Source organism: Ursus maritimus, unplaced genomic scaffold, assembly GCF_017311325.1.
Source record: "Ursus maritimus isolate PB19 unplaced genomic scaffold, ASM1731132v1 scaffold_18, whole genome shotgun sequence".
In the NCBI taxonomy this organism is placed as follows: domain Eukaryota; kingdom Metazoa; phylum Chordata; class Mammalia; order Carnivora; family Ursidae; genus Ursus; species Ursus maritimus.
The window spans coordinates 23,784,185-23,811,893 of NW_024424230.1; the positions used below are offsets into that span (position 1 = coordinate 23,784,185).

At 49.2% G+C, this 27,709-nt stretch overlaps 1 protein-coding gene across 1 annotated transcript in view; it reads left to right on the top strand.

Moving 5' to 3' along the window:
• The first annotated feature begins 1,163 nt into the window (after positions 1-1,163).
• The window catches only part of MYO5B (myosin VB), a 118,704-nt gene continuing 92,158 nt past the window's right edge, over positions 1,164-27,709 (top strand). The window contains exons 1-5 of the mRNA XM_040632520.1: positions 1,164-1,391; positions 11,216-11,297; positions 11,808-11,948; positions 19,985-20,107; positions 21,069-21,152. Coding sequence (XP_040488454.1) covers positions 1,183-1,391; positions 11,216-11,297; positions 11,808-11,948; positions 19,985-20,107; positions 21,069-21,152 — 639 coding nt within the window. The 5' untranslated portion in view covers positions 1,164-1,182. The remainder of the gene's footprint in view (positions 1,392-11,215; positions 11,298-11,807; positions 11,949-19,984; positions 20,108-21,068; positions 21,153-27,709) is intronic.

The following is a 27,709-nucleotide window of genomic DNA, read 5'->3' on the forward strand; positions in this document are numbered from 1 at the left end:
GGTTCCTTTTCTGCCTGAGAGTTAATAAGCAATCCAGCAGGCTCGTGGCTGGGTTATCAGCTTCCGGGGGGAGGGGGGATTAGATGAGGGATCGGAGAACAGGGTTTTTTTGTTGGGTGCCCTGAGTGAAGAGCAAGGAGTATCTGACTTACACATGTGGGTGAAATTAAGACAAGACCTGTGGGTGATGTGCTTCTCAGGGACAGGAAGACCAGGTGATATGCTGGGTACTTCGGGTAAACGAGGGTCGAGATCGGAGGCAGCTGAGTACGCTGGGTGGGAGGATGCCGCTTATCGCTATAGAGAAGGGTTTTCGGGAGGAATTCTTCGTTTTCCCTCCAGCTCTAAAAGGGTAGGTGGTACCAGTTGCAGTGTTCCAGATGGCTCTTCTTGGGTCAAAGTTGTTCTCCGTTCTTGCTGTTTATCCTAGCTTTCCACGTTGGTTGGCTGCTTTCCCCAGGCAGCAAGGGCTTTAAGGGTAGAACACCAGGTATGTCTTACTTACTATCACTGCGGCTACCGTGCAGGACAGTCGGCTTGGCACAGTGCAGTGTCCGTGTGGGGAAGATGTCCAGTTGGTTCAGCTCCACTCATTTCAGAACGTGCAGCTGTTAGACCGGGTGCTGCGGGTCAAGGGTAATGCTGGAACGTGAGGACTTCTTTCCGTGCTCAGCCCTGTGTGTGGGACTCCACAGATGGAAACTACATTTACCGTGATTCTGCATCTGCTGCTTTGTACGATTCCTGCTGCCTTCTGGCTCCTTATTCCTAATGGATTTATCCATCCCTAAGTTATCAATTCTCATTCTGCTCCCTTCACTCAAGGGATTCTCTCCAGCCTCTGACTTGGCAGCCAGCTGGCAGTGGAGGAGGGCAGAGGAAAAGTTGAGAAAGCTTTTGGTTTTCAAAGCCCTGGTCATTTGGTGTAATGGTCAGTTGGAGGAACACTCTTGGCGCCCAGCTTGTTCCTCCACTTGGTGTGAGAGTACACGAGCCGCCAGTGCTGCGGCTAGGGATAACGTGGGTCTGCGGTGCTGGCTGGGCTCATTCTGCCCCTGGGGGAGAGGGCACGTGGTGGGCTTGCCTCCTCTCCCCTCCTGAAACCATCCCCTGTGTCTCTTCCAGCCCCAGGATGAACACCTAAACAACTTCTGCCGACTGCTGGGGGTGGAGCACAGTCAGATGGAGCACTGGCTCTGCCATCGCAAGCTGGTCACCACCTCCGAGACCTATGTCAAGCCTATGTCCCTGCAGCAGGTGGTCAATGCACGCAATGCCCTAGCCAAGCACATCTATGCCCAACTGTTCGGCTGGATTGTGGAGCACATCAACAAGGCCCTGCACACACCTCTCAAGCAACACTCCTTCATTGGCGTCCTGGACATCTACGGGTAGGCCTGCGCCCAGCCTCCTTTCACTCCGCCTGATGGTTGTGTCTTCCTGCTGGCATTTCAGGGTTGGCAGGAGGTCTTGGAGAGCTCCCCCAGCTCCCTGGTTCTCAACCAGGGAGCATTTTTTGGTTGTCACAATGACTGGGGTCTCTGCTGGCACCTAGTGGCCCGAGGTCAGGGATGCTGGTGTCCGACAGTACAGAGGAAAGTTCCAAAGAAGAATGGCCCCCATCAAAACCCCAGTAGCTCCTCCATGGATAAGCCCTGTACACACCGTTCTTCACAACTGGGAAATGGGCCCAGAGAGGGAAGGGTCTTGCCCAACGTTGGACCAGAAGCTGCTCTGAACATAATTTCAGGCTTTGTGTCTCAGCTGTTATACTGAAACCTGCCATCTGACCTCATTCACTATATTCCGCATCAAGATGGTTATTGTAATACCATGATTTTGCCCAGTGCTGTAAGACTTGTGTGAGAGGCTTCTTTTCCTTTCAGAATTCTAGCCTAATGGCAAGGACTGTTATTTGTTACAGCGTCTTTTGCAGGGAGAGGCAACGTGGCTCAGTGGAAAATCTACCTGACTAGGCTTCAGGAGACAGGCGTTTTAACTCAAGGCTGGCCCCAGCTCGCTGGGTGAGGCTCCATAGATCACAGCCCCCTTCTGGTCTTCTGTCTCCATAGCTTAAAGTGAAGCATTGAGCCATAGTCTCTCTGAGGTTCTTCCCAGATCCTTGTAGAGTTCTTTGAAATTACATGTCCTCCTTTGCAAACTCCTTTGCACCTCTTTTACGATCAATGTCTTGCCCTCTTTAAGCTAATAATAGATTGAATCCTCCTGGGTCTTCATATCACAGAAGGTGATGGCTTCTGTCTTAAAATAGAAATTGAGACCCATGGAAGTGCAGAGTTGTAAGACCAGGGCTGCTCTAGTGGGAACAACTGCTTAGCGGGTTGATGGGCTGGCACTTGCCTTACGTTGAGACTAGAGCAAAGAGAACTTCCTGGAAGTGGCCACCTCCCCCAGCAAAGGTAGGCAGTCCTAGTTACATTCCGCTGCTCTTGCTCACCGCCAGGTTTCAAATCAAACCATGTTGCAGGGTGTGGAGGATGTGGAAGAAGGAAACTTGATTGCTGGTGTCACAAAGGCGTCCCGCTGACGAACAGAGGCACACACATGAGCTACATAACACAACAGAGTCAACAGAAGAAATTCTGGCGGAGTCCATTTGAGGGTTTGGACGCTCAGTGTGGGATGAGCGTCGAGGCAGGAGAGGGCATGCTCGTAGGCACCACCAGGGAAAGCTTTACGTGGAAGGTGGGGTTTGAACTGGGTCTTTTAAAGGCAGGGACTAAAATATGGGAGGCGGGGGCGGCACCTTTGGGAACAGGGGCACTGTCACGATGGTGGGAAAAGCAAGGCGTGGAAAGGAAACGTCCTAGCTGGTGAACCAGCAGCGCGGGAAGCAGGAGGATGCGTCTTCAGGGTGCTTCGGGGTTTAATCCAAGCACCGGGTACGGGCCATTTCTCCTTCTGGCTGCCGAGTGCCTGCTTTGTGCTCAGCCCCTCCTGATTCTCTGCGGAGAGCATAGAACAGGCCGTACCCTGGGAACCTACCTCCTCACTGTCGGCAGTTCTGTTATTCCGTCATGAGTACTGTCAGGAAATTGGGTCCCCAAAACACCTGACCTTTAGTGTTCGCATCTGAAGTAAGACCCAGGGAAACTCCGCTGCAGCCTTTGACCCGATTCCCTAACTGTACTTACGCAAGAATCTAATTTACTGCGATTTTGATCTTTGAAGATGACCAGGTAGGCTCCTGTAACTGTGACGGACATGTAAAAACATCGTGACTTCAGTGCTCCCTACACTCACCTCTGTTATGGTTCCCTGCTGTCTTAGCGGCGCCCCGGGCATCCCCCGTGAACAGCTTTGCTCCTTGCTGGCGTGTCATGCTGCTGGGTCTGGAGATGCCCGCTGGGCTCGCGCAAGCTGGCATTTTGTGCTTCTGTTTGCTGTTTACTTTTCATCGTTGAGTCTGTTCTCCCACCAGTCCTGTGATTGCCCCGAGGGGAGAAATTGATTTCAGAGAAGGCTTGTCTGTGGTTTGAGTAGATTGGCCCGTGGTGAGGTGGGAATCCTAAGAACTCGGTCTCCTGACCTGCGCGTGCCCCCTCCTCTTGGAGTGGCTGTGGCTTCCTCTGGGAACATCCGACAGCTGTCCAGTGAGAGCAAGGTCCCGCCGTAGGGCCACGGGCTGGTGTCCTTGAGAAGTTTCCTACCCTTTGTGCTTCCTTCAGACATGCTACGTTGTTTTATTTTCTCTTTAAAATCCTTGTTCTTTCTCAGGCGCTCATTTCCCTTTTCGAACTGTGTCACAAAGTGGTCCTGTTTGCAAAGCGATGCACTCTTTTCTGCAGAGATCCAGGCCATATTCCTCCATAGGCTCAGGGTAGTGCCACGTTCATGCCCTCTAGGCAGAGTTCAAGATGGCGGGTTAGATATGGGGTGGGCTCAGAGTTAATGAGCTGGCTCTCTCTCTGGGCCATCTGTTGCCAAGAAAGCACTTAGAGACTTTCCCTGAATGTCCATAAGCATGCTCCTCAGCAGTTCGAGTCTGCCGAGAAATTACTGTATAAATTCGCACTGGCCTAGGCTCTCTCTTCTGGCCAGAGGGTACGTCATGAACTCTTAGGAGGTTAAAACCAAACACTTCACCATAGGCAGGCAGCTCACTTGAACCTGGAGGTACTGTTTCTGCTCCGTCCGGTTAGTGACATTGTTTCTCTATCTGGAAGATGACCACGTTGGGTGGAAGTTGGGCTGAGCTCTTTACTGTCCTCTCCCCTTTGTAATCCTGGTGTCTGTCTCCTTTCCCTTGGACTTCAGACACCTTCCAGAAAGCCACTGAATCTTTTTTTTTTTTTTAATAATGTGGCCATCCCTCCTTTATCTGGGACAAGTGTCACATCTAACACTCTTCTACTTGTTGTCTTCTCCAACCCACCCCCCCCCAATTCCAAACTGATTCCTGTCTTTACACTTTATTCATAATGTGACTGTGGGAAAGGATTCTAAGGAGCAATTCATCTCTATGGCCTCGGAAAACTGAAGCACTATTTTATTTTTTGAGTTGTCTACCCAAGTCCCTGACCACTGAACACTGGAGAGAGAAAGAGGGAGAGGCCACCTCTCCATGGTCTCATTGTGTCTCAGCCCTAAGACAGGGAGATGTGGTACACATAGAAGATGCCCTTGGGATGACCTAAAGTCTTCGTCTATCTTCTTTCTTGTCATCTGTGAGCAAAAAGAGTGACATGTGGAAGCTGGGAAGGATGGGAAGGATGGTGGGGATGTGCTTCTGAATACATTAAACCCCATTCATTAAGAAGAAAGGAATAAGGAATTATCTCCCTCTTAATCAGGTTACAGATGTGCAAAGCTAGCAAATGAGAGTGGGATTGCCACCCCCTCCCCAACAAGTAGACACTAATTAGTAACTAGTGGGATAACTGTCCCCCGATGAACTGTAGCCCCTATTCAGGGAGTTATTGGCTCACCAGTCGAGCTCCTTCTAGAAACAACTGAGAAGAGTTCTGTGGGGTGGGGGAGCCACTCCAGAATTTTCTATAAATGTTTAAAATGTTACTACAGAATCAGCAGCCAGAGTGAATACTCCTTTCTTTGTAGATAAGAAAACAGTGCGTGAACCAGCATCACCCATAGGTACTTCTCCTCAGCATGATGTTCTAACTGGTGGTTCGGACAGTAGAAAAGGCTGTCAGCCCCGAGACAAATGGCACAACTGCGGGGAGCCGCTGCTCAGAGGCCAGGCCCCCAGGTTCTCCTGACCGTTTCCTGACACTCAGTGTCCTGACAAGAAGGATGGTTTCCCTACAACTTGCTCTCCTGCCTCAGCTCCAGAAAGTGCAAAGCAAGCAACACCCACGGAGCTGTTTCGCCAACCTGAGACCAGCTCTTTCCCTTCAGTAAGGATCCATGACGCTGCCTGCGGCTGTTTCTTACCAGGCAGGGGATGGAAATTAACAGGACAGAGCCAGGCAACTTTTGGCCAGGCTTTCCTGTTCATGTTACATTAGCCAGCGCTTGCCTCTGCAGGCTTGAGGAATTGTAATTGCAATCCTTCATTCCTCTCTGCTCCTGAAGAAAAATAGCTTCAATTTGGGGAAAAGGCATTTGTCTTTGACTTGAGCCTTCAACAGGCCAAAGTGGCAGGGGCTTTGGCTGGGGCTGGCCCGTTCCTGATGAGGGCAATTGGCCTAGGAGGCTTGTGGAGGAAGGCAGGGTGGAGATTCATGCCTAATACGGAGGAACATTGGGGGGGGGGGCAGCCCCAGGAGGCAGGAAGTGAGGTTTGCTGGGATTTTCTCTCCTCAGCTCTCACATTATTTTCTGTTTCTTGTGGTATTTCCTGACTTTAATACTAGCATCCAACTCTACTCAGTGCTTTTTAACAATATTTTTTAAAATAATTTTTTAAACTGTAGCTGGAAAAGCACCTAATATAAAATTTACCACCTTAACCATTAAAAAAAAAAAAGATTTTAGTTATTTATTTGAGAGAGCGAAAACACATGCAGGAATGAGCAGGGGGAGGGGCAGAGGGAGAAGGAGAAGCAGACACCTCACTGAGCAGGGAGCTAGAAGCAGGACTCGATTCCAAGACCCTGAGATTATGACCTGAGCGGAAGATAGATGCTTAACTGAGCCACCCAGGCACATCCCCCATCTTAACCATTTTTACCTGCACAGTTCGGTGGTGGTAAGTATATCCACATTGTTGCAAAACAGAATTCCAGAGCTCTTCGTGTTGGAAAACTGAAACTTTATACCCATTGAAGAGCTCCCATTTCTCCCTCCCACCAGTCCCTGGCAACCACCATTCCACACGGTTTCTGTGACTTAGGACCACCTTAGGTGTCTATGTAAGTGGAATTGTACATTAGTCTTTTTGTGACTGACTTGTTACTGAGTATAATGTCCTCAAGACTCATCCGTGTTGCAGCCTGTGGCAGAATTTCCTTTTTTAAAGCTGAATAATGCTCCAGTGCGTGTATACACCACGTTTTGTTTACCCACTCTTACCCATCAGCTGATGGATGTTTGGGTTTCTTTTACCTCTGGGCTATTGTGAACAATGCTACAATGAACAAGGGTGTGCAAATACCTCCTTTTAATTCTTTTCAGCGTACACCCAGCAGTGGGATTGTTGGATCAGATGGCAGTTCTGTTTTTAATTTTTTGAGGACCCTGGAGATTGTTTTCCATAGTGACGGCACCACCTTGCTTTCCTATCAATAGAGCACAAGTGTTTCCGTTTCTTCACATCCTTGACAACACTTGCTCTTTTGTTTTGGTCGTAGCTATCCTAATAGGTATGAAGTAATCTCTCCTTGCAGTTTTAATTTACATTTCTGTAATGATTAGTGATGTTGCTCATTTTTCACACGCATCTTGGCCATTCATATGTTGTCTTTGGAAAAATGTTCAAGTCCTTTGCCCGTTTTTTTTTTTTTTTTTTTTTTTTTTTTTTTTTTTTTTTTTTTTTTTTTTTTTTTTTGCGTTATTTGCTCTTTGTTGAGTTGTAAGAGCTCTTTGTATATTCTGGATATTAACTCCTTATTAGAAATATGATCTGCAAATACTTCCTACTATACATAAGTTACCTTTAATGATCTATTTTGAGTAGACTTCTTAGGCCCACTGTTTGCCTTCATTTTAAAGGCTATTTGTTTTCTTGGTCTCAGTCTTCAAAATGGACTTAATTTTACAATTCCAATTTAGTTATTCAGAGAAGATTACCTAGCTCCTCTCTGACCAGTATGAAAAGGTTTCGTGGTGAATGGAGGGGGAAAGGTCAGTGGCGTTTTCCTTCCAGCCTATAAACAGTGGACCGGACGTGGGCAGCCCAGATCCCTGGACAGGTCGTCTTCAGGGTGAGCATGCATGGCTGGCCCTAGTATTGTCAGATCTAGCAGATCGCTGAAGCCATTGGGGTTTGCCCTGGAATCTTTGAGACTCCCAGGAGAGCCTTGTAACTCCAGTTGCTCTAAAGTCCATCTCAACCTTCCAGAATTTCTCTGACTTAGCTCTTGGGCTTGTGGCTGGAGCCAGACACCCATACATACTCAAGGCTCAGATGAAGTCGCTGTTCTCTCTGTGCCATCACCCCTATGAGCTCACCCACCACTGAAGTCCTGTAATACATCAAACCTCTGTTCCTTGGGAGTTTGCATATACTGGGTTCCTCTGGTCTTCCTGATCATTCTTTTGCCACCCTTGCAGTTGAGACAGTTGACTGGTGGGCTGGGAGAGGATTTCCACATGGCGGGCGTTTCTCTGTCCTACACCAGGGTTCCTGGCATGAAGAGGAGCAGGGAATTGGAGCACACTGCAAAGTAAATGGACTTAGGTTCTCCAGTAGAATAATCATTTTGGCCTTGGGATGTGAGCAGTGCCTAGTACTGTGCCCTCCCTGAAGGTCAAATCCTGTGTGGGCGCATCTAGGCTCAGAGAAGCCCAGGAGCGGAGTGCAAGTCCTGCCATGCTGGGGTACAGCCAGCATCCCAAGATGATTTAGTAAAGAGATCGGGGGGCTGGCCTCGTGAACAGACCACAGGATGCCCTTGTGAAGTTTCATGGGCCTCGGGGGCGGGGGGGAGAGACCTTGACGGGATTTGTCCAACTTTTAATACCCATTCCCTGGCAGCCTCCCCTTATTATACAACCTACAACCTGTATTTTGTCATTTGACCTTTGGTAGAAGAGACTGAACTGAGAAGTTGGGTTCCTTTGAGCCATGCTCTAGGGCAAGAACTGTTTTTCCAGCCTTCAAAGCATTGCATGGCTTCCTTTACGGAGCAAGAGGTTTGTGGAGGTTAATAATTAACTCAGAGGGCCTGTCTGACCTCCTTTTATTGCTACTCCACTTTCCGACAGATGCTACCTTATGTTTAGAGACATTTGTGGCCTTTACCACACCCTGATACTGGAGCAGACCCAGAAGGAAATTCCATCCTCTTCTACATTTCAGGGCTAGGGGCATCGTGAAGGTAGGGGTGATGGTTGTACCAACATGAGTACAGACTTTGGGTCTCAGCATCAAGTATTATTCTGTGTTTTGACTTTCCTCCCACCCAAGGATTCTGGTCTAAATATTCTCAACATTGATTGTACAGGAGAAATCCAATTCCCTCTAGTATATAAATTTTTGTGACAGTTTAATGTTGTGAACTATAAATTGATCCATTGTGTTTATTTAAAAAAAAATCATTCTGTTGATGGGAAGAATTACTACAGATATAATCCTATTGTAGAGACGTTGCCCTATCTCTCTGCCTGTGGCTTTCTGAGGTCAGTTATCTTAGACGTTTTCCAAGCTACCCAGACCCCTCATTCATCTCTGGCCCTTCAGGCATTACAGTAATTACACTAGATGGCAGAGGAATTGTTACCAGATCCTATCTTCGAAATAGGGAAATTATGAGCTAATTTTAGGCCATCTCAAATTAATGAGAATGTTCTTGGTGGAGTGCTACCAACATAAACCTTTAAAAAATGACAAGTGGGAGATACTTAAATCTTTTATCTGTAGAGCTCGGTCCAAGCCCTGCACGTACACCTGATTGCTGTTACCTGGCCAATTGCTAGGCTGGCTCTTTTGTCTTTCCTGTAGGTTTTATTAGATTTCCTCTGGGGCTTTGCCGGTGGTCAGCAACCTGTCTTGGGGTGCGGTGGAGGAGGAAATGAGGTTCTAAGTGACAGAACTCCATGTCTAGGGGCGTCACCTGGACTGAAGGGGCTGCAGTGCAGCAGGACAACCGACAGGCACAGTGCCCCCGTCCTGCATGGCCCAGATGCAGCTCCTTCCTGCCTGGACGTCCATCTTTGATCTTCTTTTATTAACCTACAATTATTTCTCCTATGTGGGCATGACCAAAGGCTGTTTTTTAATATGGTTGTGTCCAAACAGTTGACTCCTTTGATCTCAAAATGACTCTCCACTTCTCCATGTCTTATACCTTGGCAGGGGAGGTGGGCACGAGAGTGGGGAGAAGCCTGTTGTTTTCTGGGCACTGACATGGCCCCGTTGGCTCCCTGATGCATTTATCCTCTATTGGGTGGTGCCTCTCCAATGCCACCAGCCCGCAGCTCCGACATCTCTTGTTTGGGAGTGGTAATTAGGGAGCACAGTCTATTGGGGAAGACAGGAATAACTTTACATAAGATTGAGAAAATTTAGTTGTGTATACTGAAGAATGAGGGGGTAAAATTGTAAGGTTATGGGGAGGCTGAAGCCTGTGTGCCCCCGACCCCTGGTCCCTCATTGATACTCCCACTCCTTTCCTGGGAAGTATCCTTGTCCACTGCCCTTCCCTGATCTTTTCCTCCTTTTCTTTTCTTTTCTTTTTTTTTTTTTTTAAAGATTTTATTTATTCGACAGAGATAGAGACAGCCAGCGAGAGAGGGAACACAAGCACGGGGAGTGGGAGAGGAAGAAGCAGGCTCATAGCAGAGGAGCCTGATGTGGGGCTCGATCCCATAACGCCGGGATCACGCCCTGAGCCAAAGGCAGACACTTAACTGCTGTGCCACCCAGGCGCCCCAGTCTTTTCCTCCTTTTCTTAATGAAACTCTTTTAAATTAAGACTGTGGCCTCAGAAATCACTCTCTGGGATCACATACTGACTCTTCTGCATACTGACTTGGAAGAGAATTTCATCTCCCGCGCCTTAGTTTTTTCCACTTGTAGAATGGACTTGTCGTGGGCACCGAACAAGTGAGAGAACTCTTGAAACTTGTGGGGCCGAGTGCTCAGTAGGTGCTCATCCTTCCAGTGGTGCGAGTGAGAAAAAGGCTCCTTCTGCCCCTCCGCTGCCTCGGCCCGATGACACTGCCCAGTGTACAAGATGGCCCCTCTCATTTGTAGCTAACGCCCTGATTCTGCTCGGCTGCTCTGGCTTGGCGAGCTTTACCATGGCCGTTCGGTTGTGTGGGTGAATCTCGCCTCCATGCCCCATTGGTCGCTTGAAGCCCTCTCATTTTTCCGTCCCTAGTGTCTTCCGATCCTTTTCATTACTCGGTCACCACCAGCTTAAGTCACGCCCTGATTGTTCTTGTGAGATCATTACTGCAGTAATAATTGCCTTACTGACTTCCTCCCTTGTGTCTGGCAAACCTTCCCCCATATCAGTTCTTCCCCTTCCTGCCAGTTTCTAAGCTGCACATCTGATGGTCCTTGAATTGTGTGTAAACTTGAACTTCATGAAAATGAATTTAGAAAATAAAACATCCTCAACTAGACACTTACATGCATTGGGAGGCTGGGGTGGGTGTGGGGTGGTAACATGAATTGGTTCCATCTTTCTGGAAGTTAATTTTCTTCTATCTCTCAAGAAACTGTATTCTGACATGGGGATTCTGCTAGGATGATAGTGTCCTTTGAATCATGAATTCAGAGATGTGTATACAACATTTGCCCCATCGTTGATAGCAGCTAAACATCAGGAAAAGAACCAAAATGACCTATCATAAGAATTGGTTAAATTGTGGCTCATTTGTGTTGGGTGGGGGGACACTCCAGCCCATGAGGGGCCATTGTGTGAATTGGAAAAAAAAAAAACAAAACACCCCCTCTGGGTGGAATGCCCCCCCTCCCAGGCTTGTGAGGGACTTCAGTGCCGGAGTTGAACGTAGAGCGGGGGGTGGGGAGGCAGAGATTGGAGATGAGAGTGGCCTTCTTGGAAGTCCCAGTGATTCCTTCGGTGAGACAAATGCCCCTTTGTCCTCTCTTTCCATTCTGCAGGTTTGAGACATTTGAGGTCAACAGCTTTGAGCAGTTCTGTATCAACTATGCGAACGAGAAGCTACAGCAGCAGTTCAACTCGGTACACTTGCCTCCTGGACCTGGGGGTCGGGCGGGGATACCTCTCGCCCTGGGAGCCACAGCCTGGGGCAGTTCTCTTCCATCCAGGGTCCGCAGGCTCTGGCTCTGCCCCAGCCTTCTCTTTGTGTGTTGGTGGTGCCCCAGCTTTAGGAAGGCATTCCCTGCTGCTCAGGAGGAAGTTTGAATGGGGCACTGGGTTGAGAGGGTAAATGATCTTCCCCTTGGTTTTGACTCCCACGCCTCCTGATCCTGGGCTTCTGGGGTATTTGCCGAATTGCAAGCCAGTTGATTACTAGAATATTCTAGAGAAGGGCTCTTCATGGGAATGGGGATCACCTAACTGAGCTCTCCTTTTCTGCAGTCATGACTGTGACTTAGCGCCCCAACCTTTTCTGATGGGTATACACCCTTCTCTGCGTGTATCCGAGCTCACGTGGTTGGAGCTCAGGGGAGATAAACGTCAGGTGGTGCCCACAGCTCACTAACCTTGACCTTTCACTTCTTACCCTAGCACGTATTCAAACTAGAGCAAGAAGAATATATGAAGGAGCAGATCCCTTGGACCTTGATTGATTTTTATGATAACCAACCTTGTATTGACCTCATAGAAGCGAAGCTGGGCATCTTGGACCTGTTGGATGAAGAGTGTAAGGTAAAACTGACGATGCACTCACTGTATTAGTTCAGTTCCAGTTGGGGGAGGTGCTGGGGACAGCTGTGTGCTGCAAGGGAGTGTGCTGCGGTCTCAAAGCTGGCATTTCATTTGCAGTTAGCCCACATTTAGTGTGCCGAGTGAAACCTTCATGTCCATGCTAGATGCTGGAGGGTAACTGTGTTGGTGAGTGCGTACCTCTCTTGGCAGAGACTGGATGGTATGAACTGGCACAATATAATGGTGGTGTGGATTTGGTGCCCCAGATGGCCTAGGTGCCGAGAAAAAGACCCCAACATCTAGACAGGCATCCCCAGAGAGTGAAGGTCAAAAGCCCAGGGCATGTTTGTCATACCAGATGTCTTATGAGTGATAGAGCTGCATGGCTTGGTGGCAGATGAGGTCCATAGGTTCCCTCCATCTAGCTTTTTGTGGGGTCTACTTTGTAGGACAGGAATATCCTGAACGGCCAGCATTGGGAGAACCAGGCAGCCTTGGAAATGTGGGGCAGAAGGATCTGGGTTTTATTTTTTTAGGATGTATATATTTGAAAGAGAGAATGAGTGGGGCTTAGGGGCAGAGGGAAAAGCAGACTCCCCACTAAGCAGGGGAGCCCAACGCAGGGCTCAATCCCAGGGCCCCGAGACCACAATCTGAGCCAAAGGCAGGTGCCTAAGCGACTGAGCCACCCAGGCGCCCTGAGGATCTGGGTTTTATTGATCACCTAACTTCTTTGGCCTTTGGTTCCTGCTCTGTGAATTAGTAGGGGTTGGATCCGATGATCTTCAGAATTTCACCCAGTTTGGTGGTTGCTGATAAGAGGGTCACATTCCTCTAGCAGTAGAAACTCTGTTCAAAACGTGTAGAAACCACATGATTCTTGATATTGCAAGGGAAAAACCCAGTTGCTTTTACTTTCTGGCCTCCCATGTCTTGCCTGCGAAGGATTGAGTGTGGCTTGATGGTTTAGAGGAAGAGGTGTCTCCCTTCCAGGAGGGTACTCCTAGTTTCTTTGGCTTTGACAATGAAAAGGAATGGTTACTAGAACAGTAGAAGATGGAGTGAAATATGCTGAAATGCACAGCTTGCGTATCTTCATTCGTAAAGGTTTTTAGCATTTCTTCAGAGCTGTGGGCTTTGTCCTGAGTCAGCTCCAGGCAGGGCTAATTCCTCAGTGTGACAGGTGTGTGCCTAGGCGTGCTCAGTCCCACCCCAAAGGCAACACCATGTCCTTGTGTCCACCCCGGGCCTCTTGGCAGCTGAGCCAGCCTAGCTCCCCAGGCCCTGGCTCCAGGACTCCAGCTCTTCAGTCCCCTCTCCGGTGGTGAAGGCTAAGACCCTGTGAGGCTCTGAGGAGGCACAAGAAGCGGGTGGTTTATCTTGCACTGCTCTCTACCTTAGCTGTTCTGGAAGCGCCAACTGTAACAGAAGGCCCCGGGCGTGGTCTCTCCTTCCTTGCGTACAACACCTCTTAGAGAAACGCCTAATGCTTCAGGATGACGGATTCTGGGAATCAAGCAGCCGCCTAATTGATTTCCAGTGATTTATCCTGCCTTCAGCAGACAAGGACCGCTCGGGGTGGGTTTGCTTTGGCTTATGGTTTGAGGATCTGAGAGGTGCCATTACCCAAGAGAACAGGTCCCAGGAATGTCAAGTCAGGGTGGTAAGAGCACAGGTGCAGGGACCTCAGACTGCTGTCCAGAGTGGGGGAGGCAAGGCAGCAAGGGGAAACCAGAGTCGTGTGGGCCTGGGGAGCCGGTGGATCCCAGGGTGGTGGGAGATCCTTAGCAGAAAAAGCAGAGTGGTCACCTGGAGGCCCAAGCCGCAAACCGTATTCAACAATTGGGAAGGTAACTTTCCCAAATCCCTGCACTTGGCAGCCTTGGATGTTCCCAGGTACTGCGTGCAAAGTGCCGGGGTCTTCCTGTTGGAATGTGTTTTACTTTGGAGAGGTTGATGGGAACTCGAGCTCTGTGTGGATGATCTCTGCTTCGTGCTCTGTGGAGCCTTCTGTCTGGGTCAGTTTTGTAAAATCAGGTGATTTCAGCTGAAGACTGGATCTGCCTTAGATTCCTGCCCCTGCCGTCAGACACGCTGAATGTATTATGTACCTACTGTCTGCAGGTCTCGGGAGGGGAGGAAGGGTGCTCCCTACTGGCCAGCAAGAATGAAAAGGGGCAGGATGGTGCTCTGAGGGGCTGGGCCTGGGTGAATGGGGCCCAGGAGGGCTGTGGGCAGGGATCGGTGCCCCCTGGGCCCAGAGCAGGCTGGCAGAGGCCTGGACCACAGCCCAAAGGCCGCAGAGCGACAGCTGAGCAGAATCAAGGGAAGGGGATGGTGCTGCAGAAAGAGGGCCGTTCTGTCAGGTCTCCTTGCTTCCTTATCCCTGAGGCTCCTTGGAGGGGCAGGTCTGAGGAGAACCTGGATCTCCTGCCAGTCAGGCTGGTGTTGGGAGGGGGGAGGGTGTTGCTCCTGCTGGCTGGACACGGTGAAACCCAGCAGCGGCTGAGTCCACGGAGGGGGGCAGGGCAGGCAAGACGAGCACCTAATTAAGGAAGAATACAAAACCCTGGTCTGGAAACCTTTTCCTCCCAGAGTTAAGTGTTCTGGGCTTGGAGGCTGATTCAGTGCAGCTGCTTGGAGCAGGACTCGAGGGAACCAACAGGTGGTGGTGCTTCTGTCACGACTCCCGGCCTCGGACACATTAAGAGAGTGTGTGTGCCTGTAGGGAAGTCATACTGCATAAGCCCAACGCTGCACAGTAGGGAGGCCTGCTGCACCCTTCGGCAGCGCCACTGGCTTGGAGCCTGAGCAGGGAGGGAGTCCCCCAGAGCGGGGCACAGCTGGGCACCGTGCATCCCTCAGGACTGTCCCGTGGGGCTGCGGAGCTGCCTCTGACCGCGTTCCTTTCCTCTGCTGCTGCTCAGACACGCGCTGCAGAATGACAAAGAATGGGATTGCACCGTGAAGAATTGGGCTCTGTGACCCCCATGTGACAGGACACAAAGCCACATGAAGGATTAGACTCGTGCTATAAAAGCAGCCACTGGGAAAATCACTTTTCCTGGAGAAGAGACACAGCGGCAGGCAGAGCCAGTGAGCTGGGAGTTAAATTAGAAATATGGGGGGGGGGGGGCATGGATTTAAAGGAGCAGCACACAGGGTGGCTCTCCCCGGAGCCCGTGAGGGAGGCCTGCAGCTGCACCGGGTGCTCACCGAGCAGCGAGTTAAAGCACCCGGGGCTCCTTCAGGTGGAAAGCCTTTTTGCAGTCGCGGATTTGTAGTCAGCCCCAGACCATGCCACAAACCACAGCTGCTCCGTCAGTAACCAGGGGGGCAGGATACGGGGTGTTTGCTTATAGGAAGTGTTTATTTCCAGGCTGCTCTTAAACAAAATTCTCCCATCCCCGGTGTTCTCTGAGGCTGCCGTGGGGCTGGGGTGCTGCGCCACATACGCCGTATTCAGACCGGGCATTCCCTGCCCTCCCTGTGTCCCAGCCATGTCCGTCTCGGAGGAGGAGACAACTCGTTGGGGCTGATGGGATAGGAGAGGTCAGTGCGTGTTTCCTCATGAGTGACATGTTGGCATCAGCAGGAATTATCTGAAAGTGATACCTTGACCCCTGGAAGCAATGCTTTCAAGGAGCAAATGCTCTCCGTGTGGGGAGTGGGTGTTGGGAACCCACAGGAAGGTCCCGAGGCAGGAGGCAGGCTCTGCCCTGGGGGAGTAGGATTCTTTTGTTTTAGGGACCCGGCCTGAATCGCTGGCGGAGGGCAGACCTTCCGTAACGCCCTGTTGAGGCAGCGGAGGGACAGCATCCTGAGGGCCCTCTGCTTCCTCACCTGGGTCCAGCCCGCACTCGCACTCGGGAGGGTTTACTCGGTATTAACCCTGAGCGTTCGTGATTTGTTGCCCCGGAGGTCCCCTTGTCCTGCATGTTTGTGAACAGGCTGAAACCGGAGCAGGAGGGAGGTGAGGGGGCCTTCCCCCCTCTCCTCTTTCACCTGCCCAACAAACCCCTCGTTCCTGCATCTGAGTCCCTGCCCTTCACACAGCACCTCGAGGGGTCAGGCAAGCGCTGCATCACCAGGGTGACAGAGGTGGGAGTTAAATCAGGAGGAGGTGACTGCGGAGAGCGTGTTGAGGGGAGAAGCATCCCCTAAAGCGCCGTTGAAGCAGAGAAGTCCGAAGTGGGTGCCCTTCTGGGCAAAGGGAGTGTCCCGTTGGAGGACTTGCAGTAGTCCACCCTGCCCAGACCCTGTGAGGTGGCAGGAGAAGCTGGAAAGCAGGAACCATCAGAACAGGAGGCTCTGTCCAGAGAGGGCGTTCTGACTTGGAAGGCTCTGGGTTCGCAGGGCTGGGAGGCAGGGGCAGGTGTGGTCAGACGTGAATAACTTCATGGATGTCGCTGGCCGCTGTGTGGAAGCCGAGGTAGAGATGGAGAGAGGAGAGCAGGGAGGCAGCCTCATGCGGTCCAGGCAGGAAGGCACAGAGGGGTTCAGGGGGGCCCTGCCTTTGGCAGCAAGCCTGTGGGTTAGAGAATTTGGCAGGGAGCTGTCTGGGCGGCAGCCTGGCTTCTGCGACTTTGTGGGCAGATGAAGTGAGGCAGCAGAAGTGGCAGGTTTGACGTCCACCCCCCCCATAGTAGTCACGGCTGTGGTAGGGGGCGGTAAGAGGAAAGGCAGGTGGACGCACTCACAGGAGGCAGGCAGTGAGTGCACAGGACCCAGGTGGGGAGAAGCGCTCCCTCCCACAAGTCGCAGGTAGGAGGGGCAGGCTGGGTGCAGGGGTGGGGGGGTGGTTTCTGGATGTAAAGCAGGATTTCCTGCTTGGTTGGCAACCTCTGCTTCCCTGTGAAGGAGGACATGCGTCCTGTCCAAGAGGGGGCAGCTTGGAAGCTGGGAGAGAGTGCAAGAAGGAGGGGAATGGCTGTCCTGTCAATAGGGAGGGTCAAAGACCATGTAGAGAGGGGAGTTGAGGCCAGCTCCCTGCTTGCATCTGGGCACAGTGTTCTCATCCAGAGGTGCCCTCTCACGGTGAAACGTGGTGGGTTTTCTTGTTTTTGTTTTTTTGGTCAGTGATACTGAATGATAGGAAATGACCAGCAGGACTTGATGAAGGAAAGAGGAGTTGACATGGGGTCTCAGCCACCGGGGTGTGAGGGAGGACCCCCCACGGGTAGTTGGGTTGATCTGGAATTGGTGTTTTGCTAAGCACACATTGGGGCATTTTGTGAAGATGGAAAAGTAAGATCCTGGAACGGGCATTGGGGGTGGCAGCCAGGAGTGGGGAAGGAGTCCAAGAGGGCACCCTCTCTGCCCCTGGTGCCAGGGAGCACCTGAGCCCCTCCGTTTATGATGCAGGCTGTTGGGGGGGGGGAGGTGCTTGGGGAGCCTGAGGACTGGCCCTCTTCCCTTTTTTTTTTTTTTAATTTTGTAATTTCAATAACAAAGAGTAAAATCAGGGCATTAATGCATTTTAATAGCTTTATTGAGATGCAATTAACATACCATAAAATTCACTCATTTAACATATACAGCCTGGGTGCCAGTCTGTTCAGAGTTGTGCCACAGTAGCAGAACCCATTAGCAGTCAGCACCCCCTCCCCCGCAGTCACTCTCCCTCCCCCCCCCCCCCCAATTACTCCCCCTTCCCCCACTGCCCAAGGCAGCCTCTCATCCATTTGCGGTCTTTAAAGGTTGGCCCTATTCTGGACATCTCATATACATTCAAACCTGCGTTTTTTGATCTGACCAGTGGCCAACACTGCAGGTTAGAGGGACTAGGTCTCTGAGGGACAGTCCCCACGTAGATGAGGACAGAGCTAGGATCCAGGCTCCTCTTAATGTTATTTTGAGAAGAGAGGAAGGCCATTTGGATGAAGCCACATGTAGTATTTTTTAAAGTATTTGATTCAGCACGTTCCAGAGCTACCGATACCACAACCCAGATTTTATCAAAATACAAGATTTGCTTTCTTTCTCCTGTGCTTATTTCGAATCTTTTTGGTGATAAGTGCCTTCCATCTAACCCTGACTTTGTGGCTGCTTTTAAATCTCTGTTGTCAGGCAGGAAAGCACAGTAGCAGGGAGCATATGCTTCGGGAGTCAACCTGGCCCAGTTTGAACCCCAGCTCTGCTGCTTCCCAGCTGTGTGACCTTGGGCAAGTTACCTAACCTCTCTGTGTCCGTTTCTTCATCCGTAAAATTGTATAAATATAGTGCCTAACTGGTAGGATTCTTGGGAGGATTAGATGAGTTGATACATCTAAAATGTATAGAAAACTGACCAGTGATAAGTGCCATGGGTATTTGCTGTTAGTATTGTCTGAGAATCTAAATTGTTAATTCCTGCTGGTCCTTACTTTCCATTGAGGGTGGTGGTTAAGGAACGACACCCTTGTCAGGAAATACGTATCCACTGTTGTTTTCCTGCTTTGGTCACTGATGCATGCCAAGCTGAATTAGGGAAGATGTAGGATGATGGAGTCTACTAACAGAAGTCCAGTTTCATTGTCAAGACAAGAGGATTTTGATTCTGGCAAATGTGTTGACCGAAGTGAGTCTTGTTTTCACGTCCTACCCTTCCTGTTCTGTCTGCCCCAGTCCTGCCACTGGTGGGTCCACTGGCTTCCTGTCCTCTGGCCTCGCCTCCAATAGCCCTGCCCGGCTGACCCCTACCTTCCCCTGTACCTGGTGTTTCTAAACGCAATGCTTGAAGACTAATATAGAACAGTGTATGTGAAAGTGCTGAATCCAATGTATTTTGTCTGCTCAACACAATTAATAGCCTCTGTCAAGAAAAAGTTTTCTTGAATTACCTACAGCACTTAGCACTGGGTATTCAATAATGGTCACACTAAATTGAATATGGAGAAAAATCTGGTTTGCTTACTATCTGAGAAATTTGTTCTTAAGTGTGTAGGCATTTTTCTTATGCCACAGATTTTGTTAGTTTACTAAATAAAACCCCTTTTAAGTGGCTGGTGTAAGGGTCACCTTCAGTCCTGCCTCATGCAAATGTACAATGTAAAGTAATGAAGGGCAGGCCCAGTTGTGAGCTGTAACTGAGGAGTGGGTACGTGCAGTGGTCTTCAAGGATGACAGCGGAGGGCTCACCTCCCCCCGGAGGAGTTACCATCATCCCGGACAATTCGAATGGTGGTTATAGTGACTGTGTTATATTTTCAACGAAACAAAGTGCTGTTTCACTTTTGAAGCCAGCTCTGAAGATACTGAAAGGGGCTGCCCTTCGGAATGCCTAACGTAGTGAAACTTCTTAATTTAAATTTGGGGAGAGCAGAGAAAGTACTGCGCAGCTCATTCGCTAGGTCCTTAACACCCGATGTGTGCTCAGAACCCGCTTCCGAGTTCTTTGAGGGGCAGGTAAAAAAAAAACAGTGAGGCATACTCCTTGAGCCCAACAAGCTTAGGCTTTGTAGGGACAAAGCAATACACAAAACCCAACGATGGACTGTATTAGTGTGTGTGTAGGAGCTTAATTGTGAGGAATTCCCAAGTGAGATCAAGAGTAGCCAGGAAGGGCTTCAGAGAAGAGGGCAGACTTGAGCTGAGCCTGGACGGTGTTTCGCTGAGTGATAGAGGGTGGGCTTCCCGCTGCAGGCGTTGGGCTGAGTGAGCAGAAGCGTGGCACTAGCAGTGGGCACGGCACAGTCACGACACTGATGTCACTGGCCCACTTGGTGGGGAGACGTCTTCAGATTTGTTCTGACGCTGCTCCTGTGCCCTTGGGCTCCAAACTGATGCTCCCCTAACCCTGTCAGCAGCTATCAACCAGAAGATTCTTTGAGGCTCAGAGCACGCCCATGGACACCACCGGAGCAACCCACCCCGCGTGCTGAGAGCAGGCCGTGCGGGCTCCAAAGCACTCATGGCCAAATCTTGTTCTCCTTGCCCAGCTGGGGTCCAGCTCCTGTGAGGTTGGCTTACTGGTGGACTCCATTTCCCTCTGCCATGGCTCTCTGCTTGCTTTGTCCTCTTCACAGAGCACTCTGTCCTCTTACGTGTTTCTGCAGGTTCCCAAAGGAACTGACCAGAATTGGGCTCAGAAGCTCTATGACCGGCACTCTGGCAGCCAGCACTTCCAGAAACCCCGCATGTCCAACACAGCCTTCATTGTCGTCCACTTTGCTGACAAGGTGAGTCTCTCCATGGGCTTTGGTGCTCTGGGAGCCCCACCCTACGGAGATTCAGGGATAAGAGGGTGTGGTGTCTCTGGAATTCAAGTGGCCTGAAGGTCTCTTAGGGTCTTTGTCNNNCCTCTTTCCCTCCCCACACCCCCTCTGTGATACATCAAACTGTCACTACATTGGCGGAGCCCCAGATGGTGGGAGGGGGGCTACAGCTCCGCAGTCATGTGCTGGACAAACATTTATTCTCTCCTGGGAGGACAGGAGCACGTGAAACAGTCGTGAACCTACCCTGGAGAGAGAAGGAAAGCATGAGGACAGAATGGTGCTCTTCGTTGGGTGGCTCCTTTCCCAGGACCTGGTGTACACAGAATTTTCCTACATGGATTTCTGTTCTGTTGGCCCTAGCCCATGCTTTCCAGATTTTAATCTGCACATAAATCACCTGGGATCTCCTTAAAATGCAGACTCGAGGGGCGCCTGGGCGGCTCAGTCAGTGAAGCGTCCAACTCTTGATTTCAGCTCAGGTCATGTTCTCAGGGCTGTGAGATTGAGCCCCACGTCTGGCTCTGTGCTCAGTGTGGAGTCTGAGGTTTTCTCTCTCCCTCTCCCTCTGCACACACGCTCACATGCACGCTCTCTCTCGATCTCTCAAATTAAAAACAAAATGCAGCTTCTAATTTGATGGCCTTTTTAGCACCCAAAGGAGACCTTAGGTCATCTTACAGGAACTTTTTTTAAAACAGTGTTTTTCCACAAAATGAATACTCGGTTTCCTCTGTATAAATCCTGATCACATCTTGGGTTTGCATCTTAAATGGGAGCATCTGTGGGTTTCCCAGCTACTCACCACTCGTCAGAAAACACTGGACGGATGAGATGGAAGACTTGGGTCCTCAAGTAGCCGTGACAGGTGCCCGGTCAGGCTGAAGCACTTGACTCCTGTTTCTGTTTCCCTCTGGGGCCCCAGGTGGAGTACCTTTCAGATGGCTTTCTGGAGAAAAACAGAGACACGGTGTATGAAGAGCAGATGAACATCCTGAAGGCCAGCAAGGTAAAGGACGTCAGAGGCGGGGAGCCAGAGCGGGACCGTCCACAGCAGGACCCGGCAGGACTGGGGGTGGGTGGTGGTGGCCCCACTCCAGAACGCGGGGGAAGCAGAGATGCCAGGCAGGGCGAGCGTGAAGGGGCTCGCAGGTTATTTCCATCTGAACACAGTTGAGGACGGCCCTGTGGAAGGGCAAGTGCGACTGGGAAAGATACCAGTAATAGAGGGACTGTGTGAGGGTTGGGGGGCTTAAGAGAGGTGACCATCAGGAGGGGGGACAGCAGTGAGTGTAACAAGGAAAACGTTACTGGCGGTCATTTGTCGTCCTCTCTTACCTGCAGGTGGTGGGATCCCTGAGTTCTGGGAGTCATCTTAGCAAATAATTGAATTTGGGGGATTTGAAGGGGTCCCTCAAATCCTGGTACCCGTGCTTTTCGTTTCTGTGTTGCGCCTACAGAACCTCCCTATAGGCGATAAGTTCAACGGAAGAAAGGGTAGGATTGAGGGACACTTTATAGTTAACGTTCCAGAATAGGTTTATTTCCTTCTCACGAGCATCACAAAGACAGCAAGTACTGTGTCCACTCTACAGGCAGAGGGAGCAAGGCACTGACGCACCTGAACAAACAGTAAACGCCTGTGTTGTGAGGCACTGCCCCCGACGCAGCATCGTACACAGCTGGATCAGACCGACTGCCCTGTAGGTGCCTACATCCCAGCGGGCCGCGAGTGGCCGATAATCACACGGTCGCTGAAAAGAGGGGAGGCGTGGGGAGAGGGCCCGGCAGCCGGGGGGTGTCTGGGCACCACGGTTCCCGAGGGTCGACGCACGATGCGTATGCTGCTGCGGGCTGCAGCCCTTCCGAGAAAACCCAGAAAGCGGACTCTCCAGGATTTGGGAGGCTTTCTCCCAGCCCTCCTGCTCTTGAACTGGCTGCAGGGGCCTGATAACACTAGAAATGGCAGATTAATAGCTCTTGAAGATAAGCTTCAGATGAACATAATAGGGCAAGATGCCGAAACAGAGAAAATACACCTGGCAAAGTAGACCCAAGGACAGAAGGGCGAGTGCAGCCCGTTAAATCCCACGGCCCCAGGCAAGGGGTTTAGGGAGGCTTTGAGTCTGTACCAGCATGTGGGCGGCTCAAGGCAGACCCCTGCCTAGGGTCCTCCCTGGAGATGGGCAACATGGGGGAATGAGTCGTCATGGAGGGAAATCTGGGTGAATGTGAGTATCACTTTGAAATTCAGCACAAGGTTAACCTCTCAGCTTGCCAAGTCTGTGGCACTGTCGTCCATGGTGGGTAATAGGACTTTTTCCATTCTTCGAGAAGGGAGGTGCGTACAGGGGAGGCACAAGCCACAGGGAGAGAGGAAGTAAATGGTGTGAGCTCTTAGGGCACCTTGCCTCATCGGTCCGTAGATGCTTACAGGCCTGTGACCTCCTCTGTTAGTGACACGGTGGCCGCAGAGGCTGAGAAACTTCACTGTCTAAGCTTCTCTTTTCAGGTAGGAGCACAAGTGAGGGGGGTGTGGGAGAGAATCTGGTACTTTCCATTTAAATACAGTGTTGGGTTCTGCCAGTGTATTGATTTTTGTTTTGAGTGTCTCTCAGGGATCTTGAAAAGTAAAAGAGGAATCTCTCCAGCAGATCATCTTTTATTAGTAACTGACATTTTTTCACCTTTATTGGGTATTTGTGTGTTATGTAGTGGTAACAAATACGTATAGTTAACCTCATGGATCTTACAGTCCAGTGGAAAAGATAGTTTAATTGTGAATTTTGGTAATGCTGTGAAGGTCAAGAAGGTGGTATGGAAAAAAAAAATTTGGGAGTCCCCAAGGCCACCCCCCAAATTCAATTATTTGCTAAGATGACTCCCAGAACTCAGCAGATAGTTACACTTGAGGCTGTGACTTCTTAGACCAAAAGGGTGTAAAGCAGTCAGCAAAGGGAACAGTGCCGGGGGTGAGGTCCAGGGGAAACCAGGCCCGCGCTCCCAGGAGTCCTTTCCCAGTGGCGTGGCACACACGTGCTTCATTGCCACAGTGGTGTGTTGTGTGAAGTATCGGCCGGGGCAGCTTGTCTGAGCCAAGGCTCAGAGTTGTTATTGGGAGTCAGTTACACAGGCACCCTTTGGCTAGCATGTACCAGAATTCCAGCCTCCCAGAAGGAAGGCAGATATTCAACATGAACCACATTGTTTGCATAAACCATTCAAACCCCGTGAACCATTCTCATCAGAAAACCATCCCCAAATCAAGTTCCCAGACCCCAGCCAAGGGTCAGCCTTATGAGCAGACCTTTCCAGGAGTAGCAGTCTCAAGCTTGCGATGTTAGCTCTTTTCTGTACAGGGGTATCATTTTAGGTTCGGGGTACTGGGTTTTTATTAGAAATGAAATATAGACTCATATGTTTAAACAGCTTAAAAGCATTCTGTGCCATTCCTTGACCTACCTTTTCATCAGGTACCAATCTGCATATGTAAGCATATCGGTACCTCTTTGTAAGATTGAAATGAATCACATTATACATTGTTCTCTGACTTTTCACTTCGATCTTCGCTGTCTTTCCGCATGACTATATATCTCTCGTCTTTTTTAAGCAGTTGATATTTTGCTAGTTGAAATAATGCCGCAATGAATGCCCTTTGCATGTATCTTTGCTTGTGCAATTACATCAGTCAGGTAAATTTTTAGAAGTGAAGTGGATAGTTCAAAGAGTACACACCTCAAAAGTTCGTAGGTATTCCTAAATTGGGACTGTAAGGTAGCCCTGGGATCTACTCTTAAAAGATAATGGTCCTTTGTTTCCCTACACACCTGCCACACTCTTGCTTTCCCCTTTACCAGCTAATCTTTCTGGAGAACCAATGACCTTGTTGCCAACCGGCAGCCCCATCCCCGCACACCCTCACAGGTGCTGCGATGGTGGCCAGCAGCATTCAGAAATTAACCAGGAGGGGCTTCCAGGTCTCCCAGGCCCTACTCTCCACCCAGAGCCCATTGCAGACATTGAGAAGGTAGAAAGCAAAGATTGAAACTAGGTCCCTGTGAACCTGCAGATGGACCAAACCAGACAGCAGCTGCACGTCAAAGCGTGGTTCTCACTGTGCTTTAAATCCTCCGGACAGATGGGCGTGTCTGGAAGCACCTGTCATGGCAGCATTTTTGAAGCTCATTGTTCACGGAGCCTCTATCACCTGTAAAACTTTGTTTTCACAGCAGTCCTAAGAGGTTTACCTTTCCAACTCCATGTTAGAGTGTAAAAGAGACCTAGAAAGATATTAGGCCCTATGACGTGGAGTTAGTGCCCCATTTCTTGTGGTGGTTTTCATCTCCTTGAGCACAGATAAATCTCAAATCCTATTGGTAAATTCATAATTTTACTTAAAGCATTTTTATTTTATGGGACACCTGTTAGTTTTTTTTTCTTTTGTGTGGCACCTCTGATAAGAAATTAAGAAATCACTGTGAATAATTAAGCAGTATGACTGGCTAGAGGACGCCCATGTAGCCTACCAGCCAAAGGGATGTTTAAAGAGCTCCCACCAAGAGCAGTGAAATAAAACAGTGTTAATGAGAATGTAATTAGTAAAGCCAGTTATGCTGCCTAAGAGGTTACAATGTAGCTAATTGCTTTCTCAGCTATTGGAGAGCTATAAATAGACTTAGGAAATGCCTCTTTAAAACACGGCTTTAAGTCATTAACAGACTGATTTGTTTTAGGTACTAAAGATGGAGGTTTCTCCCTCCCAGTGTTTATTATAAAAAAAAACAATATTTTATCCAAGGGAAAAAAAATCCCCAAAGGAGCATGTACTGAAGATTTCCTATGCCAGGGCAGCACCGAGTGTGGGTCAGAGTGACGAGCAATGGATCTGGAGTTTGTCAGGAAGCGCTGGGCAGCCATCCTGGGTGGCGTTCCAGGCAGGCCGTCCTGAGGCCGGCTCTCCACTCACCCCAGCAGAAGGGATCTCGAGACCAATATGGTACAGAGGTCAAGGAGACCGTATTGGCCCAAGGCCACCTACCCTGGGCCGTGGCAATCCCTGAGGTCTGAGGCACAGCGGCACACCTCAGACAAGGCCCAGGTGCCTGTGCTTTGGGTCTCCTTTCTACAACTTCGGCTTGACTTCAGCTCCTCAAGGAATGACAACGTATATGTGTGTGTCGTTTCCACGCTGGTGTGTTCCTTACGGGTTACAGACCCGTTCCATTTTGAGCAAATACGTTTGCTTTTTTAAAAAGTATTTCTTTTTCTGGATTCGTGTTGTCATTTTCTATGGGTAAATACCCAGTAGTGGAATTACTACATTCTGGTCATTTTATTTTTAACTTTTTGAGGAACCTCCATACTATTTTTCACAGTGGCTGTACCAATTTGCATTCCCACCAACAGTGCATGAGGGTTCCCTTCCGTCCTCTTCCTCGCCGATACTTGGTATCTCTTGGGTTTTTTATTTTCGCCATTCTCACAGGTGTAAGGTGATGCCTCATTGTGGTTTTGATTTGCAGTTCCCTGATGATTGGTGACATTGAGCGTCTTTTCATGTGTCCATTTACCATTTGTGTGTCGTCTTTGGAAATCATCTGTTCAGGCCCGCTGAATCTTTACATTTTTAAAATCTGATTATTTTTGATGTTGAGTTCTCATATCACTTGCAAATATCTTCTCAGTGGGTGGGTGAGGGGAGAGATGAAATAAAGGAGACACTTATGATGAACACTGAGGAATGTATAGAATTATTGAATCCTTATATTGTACACCTGAAACTAATATGCTGCTGTTAATTATACTTCCATTTAATAAGTATTTTTAAATCTGTTTCTCATATAATAGCTTTATTGAGACATAATTGACATATAACACTTTTAAGGGCATTTAAAGTGCTTTGTATTTAAGATCAGTTGGCAGTAGTAGTCAAAAGGCTTCCAACAATATTTAGAACAGTCACTATGTAAGAGAGAACTTTTTAGTCGATAAAACCGTATCATCCCCTTTCCAATACAGAAAAGTCCAACTTTGTCTTTCACAACAAAAAAACAAGTGCTGAGACTTTTCCTCCAAAGCCCATTTAAAACCCCTTTAAACAAAATATTTTGTAGCTTTTTTTTTTTATTAGATCTGCAACCAGGTTTTATAGATAAGATTCGGAGCAAGAGATTGCAATCAGACGGCTATTTGAGCTTGTCTTCAGTCTCATGCATCTGTCCTAAAGGAAAGGTATTTTATGTTCTTAAAGAAGTGAACGGGCATGATTTCCAAGGTAACAGCTATGTATATAGCTGTAATTGACATTTTTCTTAAACCATCAAATGGTCTTTAAAAAGCGTTTTCATACTTCTTTTAATCCCTCTTCAAATAAGATTCGCCTCAGGCTTTTGAAAATCTATCTATAGCCTTGAATAGCAGAGAGTACCAAAGCCGGTATCTATGGACACTTGGAAATAAGTGACAAACGGTATCAGGGAAGTGCTTGGTTTGTTCGAAGGTGTCATCTGAGTGTGTTCATGATTGGAGGGAGCAGATTTTCAGAAAGGCCCCCGTGGTTGCAGCTTCCCAGGGCTGCCCCTGGGTGAGCTGGAGTAGTTGTATTACTGGTCCCTCAGCTAATAGACTTCCCAGAGCCTCTGAAGCGTAACTGGAGTTAGTCAATTAAAACACATGCTCAAGGGCGCCTGGGTGGCACAGCGGTTAAGCGTCTGCCTTCGGCTCAGGGCGTGATCCCGGCGTTATGGGATCGAGCCCCACATCAGGCTCTTCTGCTATGAGCCTGCTTCTTCCTCTCCCACTCCCCCTGCTTGTGTTCCCTCTCTCGCTGGCTGTCTCTATCTCTGTCGAATAAATAAATAAAATCTTAAAAAAAAAAAAAACACACATGCTCAGACGTTCATTCTTCTGCATGAATTGCTAGTCAAGCAAAAGCTTGGTGTAACTACTTCTCGTGGAGACTTCAGGTTGGTTTATAGTTGGGACACGGCTGAGAGGAGGAGGTTCCTGTCTAGCCCAGGCCCCGTGTCGCGGTGGGTGGATGGGGGTAGGGTGGTACAGTCATCAGTATTTCTTGTCTGTTCTTTTACTTCTTTGTCCTAAGTTGATGTCTCCACAAACTCCTCTCTCTCCATTTCCAAACTCAGTCTCAATAGCCGAGACCTATTATTAAAATCTAGCTTTTAAGATAAAACACAAATGCTCCGGACTAAACCTTGGGTTGTGTTCTTTCCCAGATTCTCGCATGGGGCCCAGGGACGAGCTTCTGATAGAAGCAAGAAAAAGGGGCTTTAATTTTAGAGTCTTCTTACTGTTGAATCTGATTTCAAAGTTCCGTGTGTGGCTCTAATACATTCTCTTGACCTTAGAAGTTAATAGATTTTTCAGAGAAAAAGCTACTGTTAATGATTTCTGTAAATTAGACTCCTGAAGCAGTATCATCGTGCATGGGGTAACTTCTACCCTTGATTTGGAACGTCTTAGAAATCCATTTTAGAAAGTATGTGAATTACACTTTAGTCAGTATTGTAATGTTTAGACTGGATGAATCGCTGATGTCTTTAAATG